The sequence below is a fragment of the Myxine glutinosa genome, chromosome 2, assembly GCF_964187855.1.
Source record: "Myxine glutinosa chromosome 2, kmMyxGlut1.1, whole genome shotgun sequence".
Classification (NCBI taxonomy): domain Eukaryota; kingdom Metazoa; phylum Chordata; class Myxini; order Myxiniformes; family Myxinidae; genus Myxine; species Myxine glutinosa.
In genome coordinates this window covers 197,635,653-197,656,665 of record NC_136262.1, presented here as the reverse complement: position 1 = coordinate 197,656,665, position 21,013 = coordinate 197,635,653, and the positions used below count along the sequence as shown (strand labels likewise).

General features: G+C 47.3%; 2 protein-coding genes and 1 long non-coding RNA gene across 3 annotated transcripts in view; 1 reads left to right on the top strand and 2 right to left on the bottom strand.

The window, feature by feature from the left end:
• The window catches only part of ST3GAL5 (ST3 beta-galactoside alpha-2,3-sialyltransferase 5), a 1,112,943-nt gene that overhangs the window by 886,238 nt on the left and 205,692 nt on the right, over window positions 1-21,013 (bottom strand). The window lies entirely within an intron of this gene.
• Window positions 7,799-21,013, top strand: part of LOC137420953 (phosphatidylinositol 4-kinase type 2-alpha) — a 76,876-nt gene continuing 63,661 nt past the window's right edge. The window contains exons 1-3 of the mRNA XM_068106498.2: window positions 7,799-8,379; window positions 9,931-10,131; window positions 18,693-18,824. Coding sequence (XP_067962599.1) covers window positions 7,993-8,379; window positions 9,931-10,131; window positions 18,693-18,824 — 720 coding nt within the window. The 5' untranslated portion in view covers window positions 7,799-7,992. The remainder of the gene's footprint in view (window positions 8,380-9,930; window positions 10,132-18,692; window positions 18,825-21,013) is intronic.
• Window positions 20,570-20,781, bottom strand: LOC144890697 (uncharacterized). The gene is made up of 2 exons (XR_013622442.1): window positions 20,719-20,781; window positions 20,570-20,611 (listed from the first exon to the last, which is right to left on the bottom strand). It is a non-coding gene; the product is annotated as an uncharacterized LOC144890697 (long non-coding RNA).

Genomic DNA, 21,013 nt, shown 5'->3' with positions numbered 1-21,013 from the left:
GATGTGGTGGCCCAAAAAATCAACGGCCGTCGTGCCGAAGTGGCATTTGGCCGGGTTGACGATGAGGCCGTGCTCGCTGAGGCGCCCGAACAGTGTTCGGAGGTGGAGGAGGTGCTCGGCCCAGGACGTGCTGGCGACGAGGATGTCATCCAGGTAAACGAAGAGGAACGGCAGGTCACGCATCATGCCATCCATCAAGCGCTGGAATGCCTGAGCCGCGTTCTTGAGGCCAAACGGCATCCGTAGGAATTCGAATAAGCCGAACAGCGTGATGACGGCCGTTTTAGGGACGTCGGCCGCCCTGACAGATACCTGGTGATATCCCCGTATGAGATCGATTTTTGAAAAAATGACCTGTCCTGCCAGACGGGCGGAGAAGTCTTGGATGTGAGGGATCGGATACCTGTCGGGGGTGGTAGCGTCGTTAAGGCGGCGGTAGTCGCCACATGGGCGCCAGCCGCCCCCTGGCTTTGGGACGATGTGTAGTGGCGAAGACCACGCGCTATTGGAGCGCCGCACGATGCCGAGGTGTTCCAAAGCGTCGAACTCGGCTTTGGCCACTGCGAGCTTGGCTGGGTCGAGGCGGCGGGCTCTGGTGTAGACCGGCGGGCCCGTGGTTGGTATGTGGTGCTCGATCCCATGTCGTACTGCGACGGCCGAAAACGTCGCCCGCGTGAGGGCCGGGAACTCCGTGAGCAGGCGAGCAAACTCGTTCGCTGCCGGGAGGACGCATGCCAGCTCGGTCGGAGTGGAGCTGCTCAATGTGCATACCAGGGAGCTGAAGGTCTCGGCGTTGATGAGGCGACGCCGTTGGACGTCCACCAGCAGTCCGTGTGCGCAGAGGAAGTATGCGCCTAGCAGAGCCATGGGCACGTTTGCGGTTACAAACGTCCAAGTAAAGCGTTGGCCGACGAAGCAGAGGGTGACGTTGCGCGGGCCAAAGGTGCGGATGGCCAATCCGTTGGCCGCAACCAAGGTGGGGCCGCAAACCGTGGACTGCCTGTCCTGATCAGAGGCGGGTATGATGCTCAGTTGGGCACCGGTGTCGCACAGGAAGTGCCGTCCGGACGCTTTGTCCATGATGAAAAGTAAGTTGCCCGTGTGGCCCGCTCATGGCTGGTAATGAACGCCGGCCCGGCCGTTTCCCGTCCTGCCGAAGGTGCACGGGGGTCGGCATGTCCGGGCCTTCTGTCCGAACCTGGCATGATAGTAACACCACGCTTGGTCAGGTGGAGGCCCCGGTCGTCGTGCTGGAGGTGGTCGGCTCGGCATAGCGGCCGCCAATTGTGTCGGCCGTTCGGTCGTCGACCGTGCCGGGTGCTCGGGCGCCATGGGCGTTGCGTCGGACGGCGGTGGGCCCCAGGTGGCTGCTGCAATGCGTTGGCCTGCCGTGGAGATCTTGTCAGCTTCCCTGGCGAGGGCGCGGGGATCCGTGATTGTCGTGCTCGCCAGGGCAAGGCGTACCGGGCTAGGCAGCTGACGGAGGAACAGTTCCTGGAACAGGAATGCCAGAGAGTGCTCGCCGAGCAGCGAAAGCATGTCGTCCATTCGCTCGGACGGGCGCGTGTCGCCGAGCTCGGGCAGGTCGAGCAGGCGCCGTGCGCGTTCCGCCGATGGGAGGGCGAAAGCGTCGAGGAGGAGCTTTTTAATCACGCTGTATTTGTCAGCGGCTGGCGGGCTCTCGAGGAGGCTCAGGGCGTGGGCCGCGGTGGCTGAACCGAGCGCTGCTACCACATGGTGGAAGCGGGTGTCGTCGGCCGTGATGCCTCGCAGGGCGAACAGGGAGTCCGCCTGGGCGAACCAAACCACTGCCTGAGCCTCCCAGAAGGTAGGCAGTTTAAGGGCAACTGCCGTGTCCATGTCGGTAGGTCACCAATGTAGGGGCTGTGCTCCCACGTCAATCGGAAGAATGGACGCGACAAAAAGCTGGAATTCGTCCGAGTTTCTTTATTGCCACAAAACAACTCAGGTACTCTGAAAAGCCCGTTTATCGGGCAGCAATATATATACACACATTATCCCGGAGCGTTTGCCCGGGATAGGCGAGAGGGGGCGTGGCCGGGCGTCCTGGCCGTGGCCTGGCAAGTCGAGAGCGGGCGTGGCCGGGCGTGCCCAGGCATGCCCGGGCGTCCCGGCCGAGGCCTGGCAAGTTGAGCGCGGGCCTGCCCGGGCGTCCTGGACGAGCCCGGCATGGTGATCGCTCCGCGTCCTTGGTAGGTGCAAGGCGATTGTGTAAACCCAGCGGTAGCCGCTACAACTCCTTCATTCCTCTTTTCTCCCGCCTCTGGAACAAACTCCCTCACTCTCTTCAATCCCACTCCACCCTCCAGGTCTTTAAAACAGCTGTTCACCACCATCTCTTATCTTCCCCCATCCAAAACCTTGATCTTTTCTACCCCCGCTAATTTCACCCCAATTCCACTTTTTTGAAATACCAACTTCTGTCCTGGAAGTCCTTGGTGTCCTTGTGTTTTATACTTCTCCCTCCCCCCCCCCCCCCTTCCCACGCCTCCGCCCCCCAAGCCCTCTCCCTTCCACACATCTCCCTGCTCTCAAATGTTGTGTTTGTGTGCTTCCCCTTTTCTCCCCATCCTGTTTTTCCGCTCCCTCTTTTTATATATTTTGTTTGTCTGGTTGATTTGTTTGTGAAGTAAATGTTAGCTCTTTCACGAGCCTCGATTCAGTATACAAAAATCCCCAATCCCCACTGTTGTACCATTCGAGTTGAAGAACTACAGATCTAACCGGGATGGAGGTTTAATCACTCTAGTGGACCTTCTGACAGTTGTTGGTGTCATGGTTGCACGCTTACTGCCTACTGGTGAGGGTGAAAGTACTGGTTGCTCATTTACACCAGTTTTGTCATCTCCTGGTTCTGGTATTGGATTTACCAACTTCTCTGGAGGTTTTAAACTAACAGGAAGACTAATTGATGGGACGTCGAGTCTTGGTACCACCTCCAGTAGGTAAGCTCTCTCTAACGGACTTGGTGTTTGTTCTCGAGAGTCATCTGCGATCAAATGATCTGCGTGTACAAATCGGTGGTTATTTCCCGGTATCCTGACTAGGTACATATTAGGACCCTTAATGGATACGATGGTACCAGGTATCCACTTCTCTTTTCCTCCCCTTAAATTTCTAACACGTACCGATACATGTCATATTGACGAACGTTCGGGTGTAATCCGTCGTGTTGGGATTTTGAAGCCCTCTGCCTCTTTTCGATTTTTCGTTGTAGACATGGTTTGATTAACGAAAGTCAAATTCTGGGAGTGCGTTTCAGGAACAGTTCTGTGGGTGTTATCCCAGTTGTAGTGTGTGGCGGGTTCCTATAGTTCAGGAGGACATTTGCTACCCTGTGTTGTATCGACAATGAATTATCTGATTTCTTGAACATTCTCTTGAATGTCTGTACGTTCTTTTCGGCCAATCCATTTGAACTTGAAGAGGGATCGTAGGGAGGGCATAAGGTATGTTCAACACCATTGGATTTCAAATATGCAACAAATTTGTCCGCAATGAATTTTGGTCCATTATCTGAGACTAACTGAGTGACCAACCCGTATCTTGCAAATAAGGATCGTAGACCGCGATCAAACCCCCCACGGTGGCGATAGACATAGGGAAGACTTCTAGCCATTTAGAGTAGCTGTCTACTACCACGAGAACGTTTTGACCATTGACCTCTGCATAGTCCACATGAATTCTCTGCCACGGTTCTGTAGCCCAAGGCATAACAAAAGAGGAACAACTTTCGGTGCTAATTGTGTGTCTGTGCATTTGCTACATGATCTGACCCTGTCTTCTATTTCCCCATCTAGCCCGGGCCGCCAAACGAACGACCTCGCTAACACTTTCATTCGACAAACACCGGGGTGACTTTTGTGAAGTTCACCAAACATACGCGTTTGTAACGGGTTGGGAACTACAACCCGTTGTCCCCACAACAAACATCCATCATTGACCGACAGCTCGTCTTGCTGTGAGAAGTACGGTTGTAACGCCGACGAACAGTTGTTGTGCTGACGTTGCTTCCAGAGGCAGTTTGGAACTCGGTAGTGAGTGTTGTAACTGAGGACAGACGATACATGCTACGCACTTCAGCACTTTGCAGTCCCGTTCTTTCAGCTTGTGTGGACTACCACTTCACGGCTGAGCTGTTGTTGCTCCTAGACGTTTCCTCTTCACAACAAGCATTCTGAGTATTGCGCTGCAATACATGTCCCCTACCGGCAGTCTGTCGTCCGGAAAACTGTTGGGGAAATTACCAAAGTTCAAAGTGCCATAACTTCGTCAAAAATGATCGAAACGTCGTGAAGTTCGAACTTGATCTGTATCTTATCATGAGGAAACCATGTACCAAGTTTGAAATCATTAGCATTAAGAGTTTAGAAAAAAAGTCTGGAAAACTGTTCTTTGCGTGACGGACTGACAGACAGACAGACAGACAGACTGAGGGACAGAGTGCAAACCTATAGTCCCATCCGGTGCACACCGGTAGGGGACTAATAACAGCACTTATAGTTGACTGGGGCAGCTCTAGCAGGGCCGAAATTTGTCAAACTGACTTGTTGTAAAGGTGGCATCCTATGACGGTGACATGTTGAAAGTCACTGAGCTCTTCAGTATGATCCATTCTACTGCCAATGTTTTTTTATGCAGATTGCATGGCTGTATGCTTGATTATATATACCTGTCAACAATGGGTGTGGCTGAAACAGCCAAATCCACTAATTAGAAGGGGTGTCCGCATACTTTTGGCCATGTAGTGTACGTACGTGCGTACGTACGTACCCAACCGATCACTTAACCCCGCATTTCTCTTCGCGAGCACAGGGTAACAATAACAAATAACAAAATAACAAATAACATAAAACATATTGGATTACAACGAAAGGTATTACATGAAGGAGTATTGGAAAAAATAAAATAATAACAATGAAAATAAAATTGAAAATAAATGCATGATATTTCAAAACTGTGCAGATGGATTATGACAAAACTTGGTGGACATGCTGTGTGTGTGACAAGGACTAATTGATTCGGTTTTGGCATCGCCCAGCTCCTGCGAGAGAACGAGGCCATTCGTAGGGTTCGAAGTTGGTTTATTCAAACAGCAAGATCCAGCACACACTCCAAGCGAACGGAAGTCGGCACGCTTATATAAAGCCAAAAGCCCTCTTCGGAGGGCGTGGCTCCGGCAACCGCGCGTGCGTCACGTCCACACAACCAAAAGTCCAACAGGCCCGTGCGCGTGTATTATGCCCAAATAAGGTAATGGTTACCTGCACATAAGGTAACCGCCACATACGTCCCCCCAGAATGCACTCCACGGGCCTATGCATAGGCTGAGGTGACCGAGGGGCTGGTCAAGGCCTCGGGGGAGGCTGCCGAGGTTCCTCACGGGCCTCCCGAGGACGCAGGGTCGGAGAAGTAGTTGCGGTTGTAGTTGTAGTTGCGCGAGGGTGACGAAGCGGCCGTGCCGCTAACGTCAGTGCGTGCGAAGGTGACGAAGCAGCCGTTCTGCCAACGTCAGTGCGCGCGAAGGTGACGAAGCAGCCGTGCCTTCGGAGGGCCTTGGACCAGGCTCGCCCCTCTGGTCGTAGAGGAGGAGCCGAGCGCGGTGCGCGAACCTCATAGTCATGGCCGTCGTCATTTCCGAAACTCCGGCATTTCGAAACCGCGTTCGAAACTGCGCCCGAAGCCGTGCGGGAGAAGCCGGCGTCACCAGCTTAGGTGGCTTCCCTGGCTAGGGCGCGCTTGCCGATCACGTCGGGGTCACCAGTTTAGGAGTCGCGGAAGGCGAGAGAACGAGGCCATTCGTAGGGTTCGAAGTTGGTTTATTCAAACAGCAAGATCCAGCACACACTCCAAGCGAACGGAAGTCGGCACGCTTATATAAAGCCAAAAGCCCTCTTCGGAGGGCGTGGCTCCGGCAACCGTGCGTGCGTCACGTCCACACAACCAAAAGTCCAACAGGCCCGTGCGCGTGTATTATGCCCAAATAAGGTAATGGTTACCTGCACATAAGGTAACCGCCACATACGTCCCCCCAGAATGCACTCCATGGGCCTATGCATAGGCTGAGGTGACCGAGGGGCTGGTCAAGGCCTCGGGGGAGGCTGCCGAGGTTCCTCACGGGCCTCCCGAGGACGCAGGGTCGGAGAAGTAGTTGCGGTTGTAGTTGTAGTTGCGCGAGGGTGACGAAGCGGCCGTGCCGCTAACGTCAGTGCGCGCGAAGGTGACGAAGCAGCCGTTCTGCCAACGTCAGTGCGCGCGAAGGTGACGAAGCAGCCGTGCCTTCGGAGGGCCTTGGACCAGGCTCGCCCCTCTGGTCGTAGAGGAGGAGCCGAGCGCGGTGCGCGAACCTCATAGTCATGGCCGTCGTCGTTTCCGAAACTCCGGCATTTCGAAACCGCGTTCGAAACTGCGCCCGAAGCCGTGCGGGAGAAGCCGGCATCACCAGCTTAGGTGGCTTCCCTGGCTAGGGCGCGCTTGCCGATCACGTCGGGGTCACCAGTTTAGGAGTCGCGGAAGGCGAGAGAACGAGGCCATTCGTAGGGTTCGAAGTTGGTTTATTCAAACAGCAAGATCCAGCACACACTCCAAGCGAACGGAAGTCGGCACGCTTATATAAAGCCAAAAGCCCTCTTCGGAGGGCGTGGCTCCGGCAACCGCGCGTGCGTCACGTCCACACAACCAAAAGTCCAACAGGCCCGTGCGCGTGTATTATGCCCAAATAAGGTAATGGTTACCTGCACATAAGGTAACCGCCACAGCAGCATCATTTGGGTTTGTTTTCGAATATATATATATATAAATTTGCGTGGAGACCTCAAAGATATGACATCGTCTGTTTACCAGAATCCTTCCCCCCACAGGACGTCCCCTGACTTCTTGTGTCTCTCCCAGTTATTGTGTCCTCCGAGTTGACCGGCATGAACCACAACCTGGAGGAAGAGTTGCACTTTACATCAATAACTCAAGTTATCAATGACCTTGTAATGACCTTATCAATGACCTTCCACCTCCAAACCCCCAGGACTACCTCTGGCTGTGACTTCTCCTTTTTCTCCTCCACTCCCACCTCTTGTTCATCCGTGTATTGTACCGTCCTCCTGACAGTGATGACTCCATCTACATCTCTCTCTCAGCCAACAATGACTAACTTTTAAACACTCATCCCAATTATTTCTTCCTCGTGTGTGGCAATTTCATTGTCACCATGCAACCTGGCTAGGTGTTGGTACCTAACTCTCACCCGCCATGGCAGTTCAGCAAAGGTTTCTGTGACTCCATGGGACTGACTCAACCTGTGAATCTTCCAACCCGGATTTTTCCAAATGGCAAATCCTCCCTTCTGGACTAGACTTGGTAACTTTGACTAACTTTCCTGAAAATGTCTCCTGCTCTTCCTCTTCTCCAGTTGGTTAATCTGATCATATATGTGCATTTGAAAGTGAACACCTCTCTGGGTATTCTCAGAGAGCTGCTCCCATCAAAAGCTAGGAAACGACTGTTTTTGTTTTAGCTCAAAAGGTCAAAGGTCAAGGCTGCATAAAATCCATTTTCGTTTTTTTTATTTTTTCTTTTTAACCGTGTGCGTCATGTTGAGCCTACGGAAGAAGAAGAAGACGTCTACATACAAACGGACGCGGACGGACTTATTAATTTAAAAGGCAAATATATGGCATAGAAAACGCTCGTGAAATGTTTGAAAAATACATGTATTGCTGTGAGAATTAAACAAACACCACAAATCATGCATTAAATAATATTTCAAAAGGTTGACGTCGCTTCCGTTTCTCGTCACGAGCACGAGAGGCGAGGCTGAAAGAAAAGAAACGGAAGTGGCGCGCAGGTTGCGAACTGGTGGGGTAGTGTGGAGGTGGCTAAGCGCCGTAAGGGTGTGTTTGTGTGCGTACGTACAGGATATACTTACGTACCTACGTCGGCAGGTGGGAACGAGCACGAGGTACAAGGAGTCGGAGGATGGCGTCCAACGCGATCGCCGATCCTGTCAGCACGCCATCACAGAGCGAACTGCGTTCTCCCGTCGGTTCTCCGCCCGAGGTGTCCTTCCAACCCGACGATGAGACTTTGATCTGCGGACCCGTCCGGGGCTATCCCGGTACGGCCGTGCGGAGCACCTTGGACGACGAGGACGGCGAGGCGACCGTGGGAGACGCGGAGCGGCAACCTCTGTTAGGCCGCAAAGAGCGCAGCCGTACCGTGGACTCGGACCTGAACTCTTTCCTGGGAGACCCCGAGTTCGCCGCCGTGGTGCAGCTCGCCGAGAGGGCGATGGATGAAAACGTCTTCCCTGAGCGCATCCAGCAGGGCTCCAGCGGCAGCTACTTCTCCAAAGACCCGAGTGGGGTGCGTTGCCTTCGCTGCTCCTGTATCTGTTTAATGGCCTTGCAGTTCTGTCGAGCTCGAAAACGTTTGATAACTCGCCTACCTGTGCTAGGTGAACGTGCTTTTCATAAATTCTCTTGCTGGCAATTTTTATGCAATTCTGTTTTCCTTTACGTCTTCTTGTTACTTTGTGTTGATACGAACATCTCCCACGATGAGGTCGAGACTCGAAGCACAAGGTATATTGGGGTATTGTTGCATCGCAGACAGGTCGGTGTTTCACCTTCCAGAGACTGTTCAATCACACTGCTCTCTGCAGAGCTTCATGTGAGCAGTACAGCAACACATCATGTTGTAGGATTCCTATAGAGTATAGAGTAGAGAACAATGTATGTGGTGACCCCCACCCCCACCCCACCCCACCCCTCCCCTCCCCACCCCTCCCCCCTCCTCTTCCTCCCCCAATCCCTCCCCCTCCCCCCTCACACTCACCTCCAATCCCTCCTCCCCTTCCCCTCCAATCTCTCCCCCCCCTCCCCTCACCTCCCACCCCCTTCCCCCTCCAATCCATCCATTCCCTCCATTAATCCGACTTAAACTAACCTTACTTTCAGGTTGCTGTATTTACTTCCTTTGTCCCCCTACCTCTCCTCCCCTCCCCCCTCCTCCTCCATTCCCCCCTCCCCTCCCCCCTCCTCCTCCATTCCCCCCTCCCCTCCCCCTTCCCCTCCATTCCCCCCTCCTCCCCTCCCCTTCCATTCCCCCCCCTCCCCTCCCCCTCCAATCCCTCCATTAATCTGACTTACACTAACCTTCTTACTTCCAGGTTGCTGTATTTACTTCCTTTGTCCCCCTACCCCTCCTCCCTTCCCCCTAATGTGGCGCCACTGCCATTATGTCGCCCCTTAAACCCACTGTCAACTGGAACAGCACTTGGTAGAGCACATACTTCCGCCCGGCTGAGCAGTTTCCTTTTTGTATCCCACTGATAGGCCAGATCTGGATTCGGACCTGAACCAAAATCGAATCGACTTGTTCTTGTCACCTACCAAACTCGTCCACAAAGATTTGTCATAATCCGTCCACAACTTTTTGAGATATCGTGCTATATATCGGTTTTAGCCCTATCACTCAACGGTGAATAATCACTTCAGAAATTCTCTAATCTGGATCTGGAGGATTTTAATCTTCACGAAAATTGAGTCAATTCTTCCTTGTCACACACCGACCTGTCCACCAAGTTTTGTCCGAATCTGTCCACAACTTATTGAGATGTCCAGTTCACAGACAGACAGGGATGAAATACAAACTCCATCCACCTTCACTGGCCTCTATCTCTGGTTATCTATCCGTATTCATATTTATCTGGGTATGTGTCTATCTTTGGGTGTTAACTATCTGTTTCATAATCCTCATTGTTTTTACATCTTTGTATACAATGCAATAATGGCGAATAACATTGGTAATGGAATTGTTTCTCATTCAATATCCACCTCCCCCCACCCTAACCTCCCCCTTGCTATTGCAATTTTATGTCTAAACAATGTTTCCATGTTTCTGTGTCATGAGCAGAGGATTATTGGTGTATTCAAGCCCAAAGATGAGGAACCATACGGTCATCTGAACCCTAAGTGGGCAAAGTGGATCCAAAAGAATTGTTGTCCATGTTGCTTTGGGCGGGACTGCCTGGTGCTCAACCAGGGCTATCTGTCTGAAGTCGGTGCCAGCCTCATCGACCAGAAATTGGACCTTAACGTAGTTCCCAAAACTAAGGTTTGTATTCTTTAATTGTACTTTCAGCTCTGTTATTATTATATTGCATCGTGTGTAATCTTTATAAAGGTGAATACTATGGTTATGGTTTTGAGGGGGCAAAAGGTGGGCATTTGCATTATTGGTACAGAAGAGAGCCACAGCTACGAGCACGAAGTGACAACTTTATATAACACCAGTGAGCTACCCGTGCTAAGCACGGGTGGGAAGCCAAAAGCAAACAAACAATGTGGAAAGGGTGAATGTTAAACCATGGAACCAATAAATTCCACATTATTGTGCCACCTTCAGTCGAACATCAGACATTGATGGCCAGTTCGTGAATGCAAAAAACATACCCTGTCTGAATGGTTCTATCCCCAACCAATGGAGAATCCGCGAATGTCACGGTTAGAAAGTAGAAACCCTCACGTCATTTCCTCATTCATATTTAATCACAACATCTTTATTTTCATTCCAAACAGCATCAATCCAATTAAGAGTGGGCTATAAATGGGTCATTTTTTGTTTTGCTTCGGTGACAGTTTTTTTGTATTCCATTTGACCTATCTCAACATGAAATGACAATTTTCGGCCTGGGGTCCAAGAAAACAGTGTGCAGGGCAAAAATCCAAAATGGCCACCGTTTTCCCTGAAAAATCACATTTTTAGCCATAACTTTGTCATTTCTGGGTCTTTTTACTTGGTTGCGGTGTCTAACCCTATGTTTATGGGGTCAGGCAATCTATTTATGCAATTAGAAGTAGTGTCAAACCTTCACATGTTAAGTTAAGACATATTTTTGCTGTATGTTTTGAGTTGACATATTTTTGATGTTTTCGATGTCGCGTAATCATATTTTTATTAAGACATAAGTTATATTGTCTATTTTTATTTCACATTGTCTATTTTTGACACTACAATTTTTGCCCTGTACACTTTTTTCTTGGACCCCAGGCCGAAAATTTTGTCATTTCATGTTGAGATAGGTCAAATGGAATACAAAAAACTGTCACCTAAGAAGAATAACAATAAAAGTATTTTTGACCCCCATATAGCCCACTCTTAATCCAATCGTACATTAATACAATAACAAAATACTGTGTTAAATCGCGATTGTATTGAGATATTATCAAACCAGCCCATTGTCATCATCTGTTCACTTCCGGATTCGCGGAAGGTTTGTATCGAGTCAATTTAAAAATCGTAATTTTATTGAGGAATTTTTGAAACCTCCTACCTACTTTACAACATCTGCTGGGGCCCCAAAACGTTTCACATGAGGTTTGGCGGGGCTAGCCCAAAAACTGAGGGACTAGTTTGGGGACGGACGTACAGACAGACAGACAGACACAGGCAAACACTCAAGTTTTGTAATATAGACAATACACCAAGTTTCTATTACATGGTAATTTTGTAAAGTTATTATGGTCTCCAAATTTTGTCATTATTAAAAGCTGTCACCATCTTAATTTCAGTGTCCTACAGCACAAAGACCTCATTTATTGGTATACTTTCCATGATTGTCAAGAGTGGCTTCATGAGAGAGTTTGCGCAGGAATTTGTAACTTGTTCAGAGTGCTGGCGATAGCTCGTCCACTCTTCGCTAAATAAAAAGTGGGATCCTTAACATCCACCAACGACCGGTGCTGACAGACGGATCCTCCGTCTTTGAACGTCCATTTGGTGGATGGCGCGAATGTTGAGGCATCGTCCTGATATCTGGAATGCCAGGGTGAGGGTTTATAGCTGGGCCAAGCTTCAACCCCAGGCTTTTAACAGCTCACAGAGGAGTGTCTATTAGTCCAGGCCCTGCCATAGAGACCCGTATACATCTCTTTAGGCCTAGAGTTTGACAGTGGATTTGAGTATAGGATACCCCGAGCTTCAAGAATCTACTAGGTGGAAGTCTGAAATTTGTAGCATAAGCCGGAAAACGGCCATTTTCCAAGATGGCCTCCATGGGGCCATTGCCAAATAAGAACCACATATAAGTTTTGATATAAATGTAGTAGAGGGATGATTTTAGCGTCTATTTTCAGGTTTTCAGGTATGTTCAACTCAGTGGTGCCATCAAAAAATATTTTAGATGTTGCCTAGTTACCAAAATCCAAGATGGCCACCACCCAAAGTCCATAAAGGATGAAAACTTGTATAACCTTTCATAGAAATGTAGTGGATGGATCATGTACGTGTCTATTTCTTGGTTTTCATGTATGCCTAACACCGTAGTGCTATCAAAAAAACACTACATTTCTACAAAACACTACAAAAAAACACTACAATATTTACAGTGTAAACACTGGGAATCAGCAACAGCTTATGAAATATGGTAAATTTCCCCAATTATCTACAATGGGCGTAATAGGGGAATGTTAAAGCTACTAGTATGTAACAGAGAAATTGCTTAAACTTGAGATTTGGCTGGGAGAATGGATATGATTATGTGCTATTTTCTTATTCTTTTTCAGGTGAATAAATTCTGAAAGGTCCCAAATATGGCAGAGGGAAAGGGAAAAAGTATGTCACCAAAAGGACTTGACTTCCGTATTTCAACACCTGCTTCCTCTCCTCTCTACCCTGACAGATGTATTATTTGCCAGAAGAAAGACAAGAATGTAGACACACTCCATGGTGGGACAATAGGTAGAAAACGTGTCCGTGATATGGCAGAAGTGAAAGACGATGAAATTAACAAACGGTTGAAAATTCTTGGACCGGACTTTGAATTCAAATACCACAATTCATATTCATGCTACAAGAAATATACTGATACACGAAACCTTCCAACCATTCGTGAAGAACCTGCTACAGATGAGACACCAGAAATGCTGTCAAACTCAACCACTCACAAGCCATCCACAAGGAGCTCCATCATGTCTCGTCCTGGACCCAGCACTACTGTTGACTCAAACTACATAGATTGTGTCATATGTTCATGTGATAGGGTCTGGAGCAAACATAAAAGAAAACAGGTGCGGGAAAAGTTCAGAGTATGTAAACCTGAAACCGCACAGAAGCTTTTGGATGCCATGCATTATCATAAAGATGCCATATCATTATCATTATCAACTTACTCCATCTCAGTCTCTGATGCCTGTATTCTGTGATGAAGGTGTATTTCATACTGTGGCTGACGTCATGATGGCTGAACCAAATGCATTCTCTGATGTTCATGGCATGATGGGTATGTTCCATTGGGTCAAGATCCTGCTGAAGTGTGCTGGGCGGTACCTGAGAGGGTCGGGAATTGAGGATGCTCTCATTGAGACAGAAGTGTTTGGTAATCGGACCTTGAACTCGGTCTTGGAAGGTAGTCATTATGTTCGCTCCTTTTTAGGAATCATGATGGTTTCGGATCTGATCAGCTCACTGGCATGGGAGGCATTCTGGCAATGGCTGATGCAACATGGTCACAAGGTCAATGATGATACAATGACATGTACACATGACATGCAGAGGGCTCTGTGTGAGAAGAAAAGGTCAGAAAAGAAGTTTGCAGAGCTTTTTGAGAAATCTTCAGAGCTTCTGGAACAATTTCAGAACTTTCTCAGAGTGTTGTGCGAAATCTGAGGTGTGCAAATACTTGCAATTGTTTCAACACATAGCTAATGTCATAAAGCATGCCGTTGCAGCCGATCGAGAGGGAAACTTACCTCTTCACATGGCTACTGTGGAAGCATCCCTTCCGATCTTCCGGGAGTGTGATTGTCTCAATTACCTCCGCTATGGCACATTCTATCTGGAATCAACAAAACTCCTAGAAGCAACTCATCCTGAGGTTTTTCGGCGGCTCATGAGTAGTCAGTTTGTCGTGAAGGATCAAGCTGCTGGCTATTTCAATGCTGTTGCTCCAGATATGAAGCTGGAATAATCAATACAGAGATCATCAAAGAGTGATGGTGGCATTGTTGGTCAGACAAGAAATCTGGCAATCATGGTTGAGTGGCAACTTATATTCCATGAAATTCTTCTTATCTCAAACAATTTCAGGGAGATGATGAATGTGTCAATGAATCACAGCGAATCGAGAGTTCATCATGAACTCACTGGTCGCAAAGCTGATCAGCTCAACAGAAATGTAGCAAGACTTCTTGAGTATGTAAGAGATAGAGGCAATCCTTACATCATTGAGGTTCCAGTTGTCAAGCTCCACAACCTCATAACAAAGCAGGTGGCAGATGATGAAGTAGCAGTGCGGCTGCTTCAGATACAAACAAATGGAGATCGATTGGTCAGGGAATTCCGGAAGGAGCGGTTTCTGCAGAAGACGAAAAAGCTCTCCTTCACCATATCAAAAAGAAACCTGCCACAAATGGACTACAAAGCTCCCTCAGAAACAACTACTTCTTCTGTTGCAGTTTCCCCCACAATGATGGCAGCAGCTCAGCGTGACATTGAGATTGTGAAAGAGCGGGGCATGGCACTCAACTGTATCTATGGCCATGATATCCTCCCCATTTCAGCAATATTTGAAGGTGACCTCCCCTCCAAACCAAACAAGAGTGCACTGATTGCTGATCTTGAGAAATATCTAATGGATGATGACATGCATTTTCCTGGGGGAGACTTTTCCGTTATCATAGACTTCATGTCTAAAATTCGGTCATTTCCTAACTTAGGATCCTTCGGAACATTCAGAAATGCAATTAACTGTGTCCTATCTGCAGGCCACTCAATTTGCTCCAGGACCAGCCTCCATGTTGTATTTGACAGTTACCTTGAGTCATCAATTAAAGCTGGAGAAAGACTCCGTCGTGCTGGAGGAGTTGGGTCTGTTGACCTCACTGAACTCACTGCAGATGTCCCAGTACCACAGCAACTTGACAAGTTCTGGACATCACCAACCAACAAAACCAAGCGGCAGCAGCTTGCTTGCCAGCTGGCATCAACACCCAAGCTCATCAAGCTGACTGTTGTGCTCAGTGGATGCATCATGGATGAAGAAGTTGTGCCAGCACAGTTGCTCCATTCAGGGAGGTCATCATCATCACCACCATCTGCTGAAAACTTCAAACCTATTAAAGCATTAACATGTAATGTGGAGGAAGCTGATGATCGGCTAGTTCTTCACTGTGCATGGGAAGTGGATCAGGGGACGAGTCAGCTGTTTGTGATCTCAAATGACACAGACACAGTAGTGCGTTTACTACACTTTATCCCTCAAATGCGAGAGAGGGGTCTTCAAGAGTTGTGGGTAGAGTTTGGCTCTGGGGAGCGCAGGCGTCATCTACCACTACATATTCTTGCAGATAAATTGGGAGTAGTACTGTGCAGAGTTATAATGAAGGCTTATATCCTAACAGGTGATGATGCGCTCAGCAAGATTGGAACCAAACATGCATCTCTCTTATGTGAACCACAGAAGTACCTGGCCAATTTTGCGGAGTCCAATCAGTTAACTGAAGAGGTTATGAAGAAAGCGGAGGAGTATCTCGTTCATGTGTGGGCAGGTGCAAAGTCCAAGACAGCATGTCAGACCTTCAATCAGCTTCGAGTGGAGTGCCACATTCGTGCTACAACACCAAAGCCCCTACAGTTGCTACCCCCTACCTCAAGTGTCATCCATGGCCATATTCACAGAGCTTTCTTTGTTGTGCGTAAAGTCATGTGCCTTCTTGATGACAACCACTTGACTCTAGATCCAACAAACTATTGCTGGTCATTTGATAATGACATTCTCTTGCCTTCCAAGTGTTTGAATCCGTTACCACATGGGAAGCTCATCATCTGCAAATGCATGGGAAAGTGTGATACAAAGCGATGCCAATGTAACAAGGCTGGTCCAATTTGTGTGAATTTTTGCCACAGACAACAAGGTTCTGTGTGCCAAACTAAGTAGGCAGCAGCCAGTGATTCTAATGTAGTTGGTAATATAGTCATTTACTAGATAGTAATGTAGATACATGTAGTGTAGTACATTACACCTTGCCGTTGATCCACTATTGGGATGTGACATTTTTATTTTATTTCTTTTCAGTAAAAATGTTAAGTAACTGGACCATCATTTTCTTCTTATTCATTCATTGACTGCAGAACATTTGTTACACCACTGGGGAGCATTGATTAATTTTTGTGCTATGTCATATTAATTTGCCATATTTACTCCTCATTTTTTAATTAAAGTTATGGTCAAGATTTTGATGGGAATATTTTAGACCTTAATAAATTTTTACTATTCCTCAATAAAACATTGTGTGTTCCATACTTATTTGACTGATCTTTGATTTTGGTCATTTCTATAAAAAATTTCATGATTGATGAATTTAGGTGGTGAACATGTTGGGTTTTGGTGATGAGGCAACATCTAAAATATTTTTTTATGGCACCACTGAGTTGGACATACCTGAAAACCTAGAAACAGACACAAAAATGATCCATCTACTATGTGTCTATCAAAAGTTGTACTAGTTTCCATGATTTATGAACTTTGGGTGGCAGCCATCTTGGACTTTGGTAACTAGGCAACATCTAAAATATTTTTTGATGGCACCACTGAGTTGGACATACCTGAAAACCTGAAAATAGACGCTAAAATCATCTCTCTACTACATTTATATCAAAACTTATATGTGGTTCTTGTTTGGCAATGGCCCCATGGAGGCCATCTTGGAAAATGGCCGTTTTCCGGCTTATGCTACAAATTTCAGACTTCCACCTAGTAGATTCTTGAAGCTAGGGGTATGCTATACTCAAATCCACTGTCAAACTCTAGGCCTAAAGAGATGTATACGGGTCTCTATGGCAGGGCTAGGACTATATAGCCCTAATACTGCTGCCTTCAGTCATGTTTGAACTCCCAACCTATGGGGTGATGCCTTGTTATTTTTATGCCTCAGCCGATGTCGCCTGGAGGCATTATGTTTACTCCCTCCAGGGAGTGTGTGTGTGTGTGTGTGTGTGTGTGTGTGTGTGTGTGTGTGTGTGTGTGTGTGTGTGTGTGTGTGTGTGTGTGTGTGTGTGTGTGTGTGTGTGTGTGTGTGTGTGTGTGTGTGTGTGTGTGTGTGTGTGTGTGTGTGTGTGTGTGTGTGTGTGTGTGTGCGCGCACACACAAGATATCTGGAAAAGTTCTGAACGGATTTGGATAAAAGTTGGTGGGATGATTGCCCTTGGGATAAGGAAGAATTGATTAGTTTTTGGTGAAGCTCAGGATATTATTCTGGATCCAGGAATTTTTTGAAGGATGTTTTACCATTGGAAGATTGGGCTCGGCAGCGGCCGCCCACGGCTGGAGTATGCGCTCTACTGAGTGGCGTTCTAGTTTTGGGTTGTGCGTCTGTCTATGCGTCCTTGTTAGGTCTTCATTACCATGATAACTTGAGAACAGCTGAAGGGATTAAAATCAAACTTGAACCAAAAACGATGTACTTTGATGTAAAGATGAACTGATTAGGTTTCTGTGTTGAAGAGGTCAAAAGTCAGAGGTTCGGTAAAAATCCTGTTACCATGATGACTTTTGAACCAGCAATGGGATTTTGACCAAATTTAGTACAAGTATTTATTATGATGCAAAGATGAACTGATTTGATTTTGGGGTCAAGAGGTGAAAGGTCAGTGTCTGTAATAGAAACCTAAGAACGCCTGAAGGGAACCAAGTCAAACTTCATACAAGTATGTATAATGATATAAAGATAAACAGATTCGACTATGGGGTCAAGAGGTCAGAGGTCATGGCAAGTAAAAATGTGATGCATGAGAACAGCTGAAGGGATTTAAATCAAACTTGGTACAAATATGTATAATGATATAATAATGTGGGCGGAGGCATATCGGTCGACGTTTTAGTTATTGGCATTTTAGTGGCATTTTGCCACTTTCATGATTGATGTGGCATTTTAGTTATTATGCTGCACTATGTTTGCTCCAATGCTTGGCAAAGGCTTGGGTGGGGTTTTTTGTCAACTTGGATGATCCCAGCATAATTTGAAATCTGCTGAATTGTATTTATTTTATGCACAAAATAATGCATATTCATTATTTGAATACATAAAGCAATCGTTTGTAGTGTTTACTTATTTTACTGCCACAGTGACGGTCTTGTATTTTAATTTGTATACCTGTAAATGCAGAATTAAACCTGGTGGTGGTTTAATTGTTAAAGTAGTTTGCTGAAGTTCTTAAGGTCCTGGCTTCAAGCCCCCATCGTGCTGTAGATAACACCATGTGCGTTGAATCAGCCTGTCTTTCTGAATTTGGCTAAATGAGTACTAGCTGAGATAAATACAGTACAAAAATTGGAATATGAAAGTTTTTGTGACCTTTTATGAACCTTTTCTTTAAATCCACTGATACCACATTGTTAGTACTATTTCGGTTATACTCCAAGTATGGATTATTATAATGTTGTTGTTTTATATACTTGTTCGCCATGATCGTACAAGGAAGGTGAACAGAGCCTTGTAACAATCTTGCTGCAGTTTGCAGATTTTAGAGGTGTGTGCAATTTTGCATCCGTTTACGATATTTGCCATCGAATGACGTTTCAATTAGCAGGTGCATGATGCGCGTACTCAGCTGAGTGCCAGATAATTCTCGCGCCACATGTTTTGGGAATTGCATTAAGAATTTGTCTGTCCTCACAGGTTGTCTGGTTGGCTTGTAAGACTTTCTTCTATGGACCTATTGACCGTTGCAAGTCTCAGGGTAAGAAGTATGCTTTGGAAAAGATGCCAGCGGTTGGGCGAAGGTTTCGTAGAATCGGATTGCCACCGAAGGTAAGCAAGCCTTGGGTTTATGGATCTTTTAAGTTTGTACAGTTTTAAAATACATGTATATATTGGCTTGCTAACTTGTTTGCTCGTTTTTTAAATCCAAATAGCAGGAGAGGATAAGCCAGTTGAGGTTTGCAAGTTTGTAAGTACAAGTAGACCCATGTTTGGTATTGAAAGCTTGCTGGTTGATAAATCTGATTGCCCCTGAAATTATTGTAAGTGTACATTCAGCATCTATTGGTAGGTGTTCAATAAAACAACCCTGGTGTTGGCTTAAGATCCTAGGGTCTTGAGTTCAAGCCCCTGTCGTGCCATTGAATTAACACCAGGCGGATCCACTCAGCCTGTCATCCTTCCAAGGTCGGCAAAATGAGTACCAGCTAACTGGTAAGGGGGCATTGCATCAGCGGCACAGCTGCGCCCCCAGAAGAAAATGATGCAGCCAAGCAGCCACAGGCTGCATACAAATGAATAAATTCAATGAAACCACCCTTTGTAGTATTATGGAGTGATTTTGATGTTTGTACCTTTACTCCCCCCTCACCCATCCCTGCATTGTAAAGTGAAATGTTGATATTGTTGCGGTTTTGGGAAACCACCAATAAGTAATAGCATCCACCATACAGGTCGCTTAGAATAGTTATTTCATAGCACAACATTATCTTAGCCCCTTCCCATTATTTTGGGTTAGTATTTCTTTTTGCGTTCGGGAGGGAAAGACAGGCCCTCCACTCATAAGGGATAATTAGCCAGGCAGATGCACCAAGATTGCATCCACAGTTATTGATTAAAATTATTGAAGGACAGACCAAAGGCCATTGGGATATGCACCAGGTAAAAGTCCTTTCGGGAGGACTTGTGGAGTGGAAGTGACACTCCACCAATCATGGCCTGAGGAACTCCGGCGGAGCTTGTGGGGGCGGAGTGACAAACGTGACAATCTCGAGCCCAGAAAACACCACCCCCTGCCCCCCGCCCACCCTCGGCGAGGGCTGGACAAAAGGCCTTGCATACATGCATGACTCTCTTGGCTTTGGACTTTGTTCACCTAGCACGCGCCTGCATTACTCTTGCTTGGGCTTGGACTTTGTTGGCTGTGCATTGGGCTCTAGGCCAGACCCTCTCATAGGCCTCTGCACTTGATTCACTCTCTTGGCCGGTCTCTCCCTGCTCTCTGTTGGCTGCTGGACTCCCTCTCGGTGCATGTGTACACGACAGAAAGGCCTTGGACTTTGCTCGTTTTGCACGTGTTGATCGATCTCGGTGCAAAGGTTCATCGGACTCCTCTTCTCGCTGCACGTGTGCAGGATTTGAACTCTCCATGCACATGCCTTTGCCTGCTCAAGTTCATGCTGAGGATTCCCGTTGCCTGCTCAAGTTTGTGCTGAGGATTGCCTTTGCCTTTTCGTGTCTGTGCTGGGGATCGACTTTGCCTGCTCATGTTCGTGCTTGGGATAGATCACCTTTGCCTGCTCGTGTGCGTGCTGGGGATCGATCACCTTTGCCTGCTCGTGTTTGTGCTGGGGATCGATCACCTTTGCCTGCTCGTGTTCGTGCTGGGGATAGATCACCTTTGCCTGATCGTGTTCGTGCTGGGGATCACCTTTGCCTGATCGTGGTGGGGACTGCCATTTGCCGGCCTGGTGCTCGTTGGTGAGGTCCAGACAAAGGTTGTCGCAGGAGGTAAAATCGTAACCATTTTGCTAACATGATCCCTGTTGTGAAAAATCAACCAGATCCACAACTCGTCCCATAGATAGGTTTAATTTCAATTAGATCGTAACATCATCCTGTAAAATACACCATGCAACATATATGTCAGGATCAAGGCATCATATGAGAAAGATTGGATATATCAGTCAATGCAAGCAAGCCTAGAATATAAGTGGGTACGTACCATTCAATTCTACATGTCATTGTATAAAGTCGCAGGAGTGGCCTCGAGTCGCGGACGTCCCGAGGTCTTATAGACACCGCCCAGTGGTTTAAGTGAGCGTCACACCTGGGTTCAACTTACATTTTCACCACAATCCCAACGTTCGTTCGTTCCCCCTCTACTCCCCTGTGAATGTGTGATGGGTGCCCTTGTTGTTTATTCGTAGGAATTGTCATAAGGCATAGAATAAGCTAAGTTTCTGCCTTTTGTCATTTTTTCTTTCCTATCGATTAGCTGCACTGTAAATACTTGTAAA